At 45.9% G+C, this 5518-nt stretch overlaps 1 protein-coding gene across 1 annotated transcript in view; it reads left to right on the top strand.

Moving 5' to 3' along the window:
• The window catches only part of FOXF1 (forkhead box F1), an 8518-nt gene extending 6189 nt beyond the window's left edge, over positions 1–2329 (top strand). The window contains exon 2 of the mRNA XM_015428269.1: positions 2172–2329. Coding sequence (XP_015283755.1) covers positions 2172–2329 — 158 coding nt within the window. The remainder of the gene's footprint in view (positions 1–2171) is intronic.
• The last annotated feature ends 3189 nt before the right edge of the window (positions 2330–5518 follow it).

The following is a 5518-nucleotide window of genomic DNA, read 5'->3' as shown; positions in this document are numbered from 1 at the left end:
GTGGGGGGGAGGGCTGTCTTCTCCTTCCTTGGCCGGTCAGAAAACAGACATTCCCAACCCATCCTGCAATTCGCATTTAGGCAAAATTCCCATCTCGGTCAAGTGGGAATTTCCGCAAAGGTAGAGGGACAGAGTCCAGGTCTGTAACCAACGCTCCCTCTGAGCTGTGGAGTCTTGTGAGCAGCAATTCTACTTTGTGAGCTACTGGCATTCAAGTTGTGAGCCAGAGATTTGGCCGCTGCATAAATTAGTTTTCTCTGCAATGTTCCCTCTAAGCTGTGGAGTCTCATGAGCAAAAATTCTAATTTGTGAGCTACTGGCATTAAATTTGTGAGCGAGAAATTTGGCTCCTGCATAAATCTGTTTGCGCTGGAGCCATCCTTCCTGAGCCAAGACAAAAATGTGTGAGCCGGAGGCTAAAAAACTACGAGCTAGCTCACACTAACTCAGCTTAGAGGGAACACTGCTCTGGAGCCACATCCTTCCTGAGCTAAGGCAAAAACGTGTGAGCCGTAGGCTAAAAAAACCTGCGAGCTAGCTCACACGGACTCCACTGAGAGGGAACACTGTCTATTACATAACCGAACGGGGCCTGAACTGTGAGGTGGCTCATGGATTCTAGAGGAAGCCCTCCTTTCCCTCCCTCCACTCCATCCCCAAAGCTCCAAGGGTAATCTTGGATCAGTCAGCATTGTGAAGGGGGGGGAATGGGGTAATGATAGTGTTGGGATGCACGGAATCATGCACACTCAGCAGGCTGCGTTCTCAAAGAATGGCTCTTCAACCTATGTGGCTTTCGAAATGAAAGGGGTTTTCCAAAGCAGGAGGGTCAGAGGAAAACACAGCATATAATTCTACTGAGCATAGCCGCACTCTTGGCCATAGCGACAGCCCCTCTTTGCCGGGACACTGGGTTCTTCTAACTTAGCCCTGTGGGACTTACCAGTCACCCAGGAAATTGTCAAAGGCTGTGCAGGCCATACCATGCGATTAAGTCCAGTTTGGTGAGAAACATGTCCTACCGGCCTGTATCTTGCTTTTCACTATCAGTCAGTTCTTGGACACATCAACTCAAGGTTTCACCCCACCCCACCCCTGCTTCTTGAGACCAGTGTTCCCTCTAAGCTGAGTGAGTGTGAGCTAGCTCACAGTTTTTTAGCCTCCGGCTCACGCATTTTTGTCTTAGCTCAGGAAGGGGACGGCTCCAGAGCAAACTAACTTACGCAGCAGCCAAATTGCTTGCTCACGACTTTAAGGCCAGTGGCTCACAAAAGTAGAATTTTTGCTCACAAGACTCCACAGCTTAGAGGGAGCATTGCTTGAGAGCCCAGCCTGGTGAAACTCCCTGCTGAGTGACATCCGTGCCCTGTCTGACCTGTTAAAGTTTCGCAGGGCATGTAAGGCAGAGACGTTCCACCAGGCCTTTGGTTGAGGCTGGCGATGCTGTTGTTTTTTTACATCTGCCTGGCACCCTCCCCCCCACACAACTGAATGCCAGATATGCCTTTTTGTTCTTAAAATGTATTCAAATACTTATACGTTTGAATGTTCTTAACATTGGGTTTTTATGGCTTTAATTGGTTTCATAAATGTACCGAATTATTCTGTTGTCAACCGCCCTGAGCCCTGTGCAAGCAGGGATAAGTAAGTAAGTAAGTGGCTCAAGTGGTTAAGACGCTAGTTCAGCAGTTCGAGACCCGAGTGTGCTGCATGACGGAGTGAGCTCCTGTCTCTAGTTCCAGCTCCTGCCAACCTAGCAGTTCGAAAGCAAGAAATTGCAAGTAGATAAATAGGTACCACTTCGGTGGGAAGGTAACAGCGTTCCGTGCACCTTGGTGTTTAGTCATGCCGGCCACATGACCACGGAAATGTCTTCGGACAGCGCTGGCTCTTCGGCTTTGAAACGGAGATGAGCACCGCAACCCTAGAGTCGGATTCGACTGGCTTTCGAGCAAGGGAACCTTTACCTTTAAGTAAGTAAGTAAATGGAGGTGTCACGGACTCAACTGGGAACCTCCCAGGTTCATAGCATGCGCTCTGCCCCAAAGCTATGCTCCCTTGGGTACAAGACTCACGCAAGCAACCCATTACTGTCCAGGATGAGATAAACGTTTTTGCCTCTTCGCTCTCCCTTCGAGTTACTAAAAAAATCACTCTCTGATTTGTTTTAGGGATCCGCTACCATTCCCAGTCTCCGAGCATGTGCGACAGGAAGGAGTTTGTGTTCTCCATCAACGCCATGGCGTCCTCTTCGATGCACTCGGGAGGCAGCGGCTCTTATTATCACCAGCAAGTGACGTACCAAGACATTAAGCCTTGTGTGATGTGACAGTAAGGCACGGGGGAGCCAAGCTTTCTTGGGGGACAGCCAACCCAGTGGCACGCATGCAAACTGAGTGGGACTATGGGGCTTTTTTTTTTTTAACCGAAACAAACTCCCCTTGGGAAAACACGGACTTCCCCAAATGCTAGACTCATTGTTGCTCTTGAGGTATATAAATATTCAAGCAAGGAACACGCCTTTGAAAGACTTTGAAGAGGAGCAAGGATGCATTGCGGGGACCTTTTCTAGGGGAAAGCGTGACACACACACCCCAACTCCAAATACTCCTGTTCCTTCGCCTTTGGGCCCATTGCGCATCCAGGATTCTGATCAGAGGACTTTCCCAAAACCACTTTTTTTTTTGGCCTCCAGGAATTAGATGAGCCCGAGGTTTAAGGTATACTCTACCGCCAAATCCCAAGCTGTACTTTTCAGTTTTCAGTTCTCTCCATTTTCTTCCCCCCCTTTTCTTTCTTAAAAAAAAAAAAAGAGTTCTAGAGGTCTAGGAGGAAAGGATCTATAATCCAAGGAATGAAACAAATGCCTCCGATGAGCCTCTGGACATGACGCCCCGCTTCTTGCAGTCTTTGGGCCCACCATTCCACCGACAGAGCTGGCCTCCTTGTCTTCTCAGTTTGGGACCCTGAGTAAAATATACCCTAGTCCATTTATATTTTACTCATGAGTCAGGTCAACTCCAGAGAACTCGGTTGGTGCAGAGGAGGCCCAAATACTTTCTCCCCCTAATCTGAAATTGTTTGTTTAGATTCCCCCCCCCCAAAGACTTCTACATCTTCCAGGGTGGTTCGGTGGGAGTCTGAAAACCATCATGGCACACACACACACACACACACACAAAAACACACAGAGGAAAACACAACCGAATTGATGTAGTTGTGCAGTCAGGGCCCCTGAGAGCGTGAGGCTGCCATAATCGACCAAGCATCCCTGACCAAGCCTCTGTCCTGTTTTTTGGGGTTTTTTAACATCTGAGTCCAACGTCACTAAACTACAAAAATAAAAAAGCACTTTGAGAAATAAAGGGTTTCTTTTAAAAAAATTGAAAAGATTACCAAGGCTCATGCTTTTATTTATTCAACAGTTTAATAAAACACAACAGTAGCCTTAATCGATCAGTATTAAAAACGGTTAACTTGTTTGGCAATATTTGCCGTCGAGACTTTTGTTGCGTGAGTTGAGTGCGTGTCTCTGGGCGTGTGTGGAGATGGGTGCGCGTGCGTGCAAGATAGCCATTGCCAATGTCGAGCATCGGTGTGCCAAGACAACTTTCTCTATGTTTTATATATAATTATATATAAATATATAAATATAAATGAAGGACTCTCGTCTTCTATATTTTTTGTTTTGTTTACCTAACTGTACAGTTCCGCGACACACCTTATTTTCAATTACATTCTGCACTGTATCCAAGTGTAACAATAGGGGAAGGGCTTTAGACCCCCCTCCCCATTTCTTTATGTGCGTGTTTGTCCTTAAAAAAAAATTAGAATGCAAATAAACAATGTATGGTGTTCGTATGTGGCCTTCACAAATTGTATCAGTGGTTAATAAACCGGCATGTGGTGTAGAAATCGATGCAGCAGCCTGTTAAAAATCAATTCCAAGGGATAGAGTAGATAATACAGGGCTGTTTGTCCAGCCAAGCAGCCAAACTACTGCGGGGTGTTTGTGTGTCACACAATAAAGAGGGCTTGGTTCATTCCCAACCATCATGGACCCACGCTGCATGGATTGGTATGGGCCACATTTCAAACATCTCCCTACATGGAAAACTTCTCACATGTAGTGGACTGTGGAGCTACGCTAACTTTTCTTTCCAAAATGTTCATTTCCTACGTACAGGGAGGTTTCAAAAGCCAGTACAAAGAAGCATGCAAAAATGCAGCCATAAGAACGTAAGAAGAGCCCTGCTGGATCACACCAGCGGTCCATCTAGTCCAGCATCCTGTCTTACACAGCGGCCAACCAGTCCCCCTGGAGGGCCAACAAGAGGGCATAGAGATGGAGGCATTCCCCTGATGTTGCCTCCTGGCATTGATTTTCAGAGGTGGACTGCCTCTGAATATGGAGGTTCCCTTTAGTCCCCATGGCTAGTAGGCACTGATAGACCTAGCTTTCATGAGTCTGTCTAATCCGTTTCTGAAACCATCTACACCCTTACCTGGATAGCCCAAGTTAGCTCGACCTCGGAAGCTAAGCAGCGTTGGCCCTGGCCAGTATTTGGATGGGAGACCACCAAGGACTCAAGAACCACAAGCAGTGTTCCCTCTAAGCTGAGTTAGTGTGAGCTAGCTCACAGTTTTTTAGCCTCCAGCTCACATATTTTTGTCTTCGCTCAGGAAGGATGGCTCCACAGCAAACGAATATATGCAGTAGCCAAACTGCTCGCTCACAACTTTAATGCCGGTAGCTCACAAAGAGGAATTTTTGCTCACAAGACTCCACAGCTTAGAGGGAACATTGACCACAAGGATAAGAAAGAAGACGAATAAAGGGCCAATATTAGAAACTTAAGTTAAAACTTATAATATACAAAAATACATGTATTTGTTAGAAAGACAGTTAAAAACATATAAGGGCCCAATGAAAGCCTCGTAAACAAGTAAAGGTTGCCTAAAAATATTTGATTATTCATATTTAATATCCTTTTTATACAGCCTGCCTTTTCTTGGTCCAATATTCACTTATTGGTTAGCCAATCCTCCAAGAGCTTACAGTAGCCCCTGTAAGAAGAGCTCTGTAAGCTCTTGGAGGATTGGCTACATTAGGGGTGTGTCGCCTAATATGCAAAGGAGTTCCTGCTACAAGAAGAGCCCTATGTATTAAAGTTATGTGTACCTCAATATTGATTGACCTCTGAAGAAGGCCCCAATAGGGCGGAAACGTGTCAGGTCATGTGTATTGGCCCTTGTGTGTAGGCCACCTTTACTTGTTTACGAGGCTTTCAATGGGCCCTTATTTTATTTATTTATTTATTATATTTTTATCCCGCCCTCCCTGCAAACGGGCTCAGGGCGGCTAACAAACAAGGGCACCATGTGCCAAGTATAAAACATCAAAACGCATAAAAACAGCCATTTTATCAAAACTAAAGTGCTCAGTGATGTTAATATTAATCATTTAGTCAAAGCAGTCAAGTCACGATGGTGATCAATAGATGTTACTCAAGCCCGA

The sequence above is a fragment of the Gekko japonicus genome, unplaced genomic scaffold, assembly GCF_001447785.1.
Source record: "Gekko japonicus isolate JY-2015 unplaced genomic scaffold, Gekko_japonicus_V1.1 scaffold2443, whole genome shotgun sequence".
In the NCBI taxonomy this organism is placed as follows: domain Eukaryota; kingdom Metazoa; phylum Chordata; class Lepidosauria; order Squamata; family Gekkonidae; genus Gekko; species Gekko japonicus.
The sequence above is the reverse complement of the archived record's forward strand: the minus strand, read 5'-3'. Positions and strand labels throughout refer to the sequence as shown.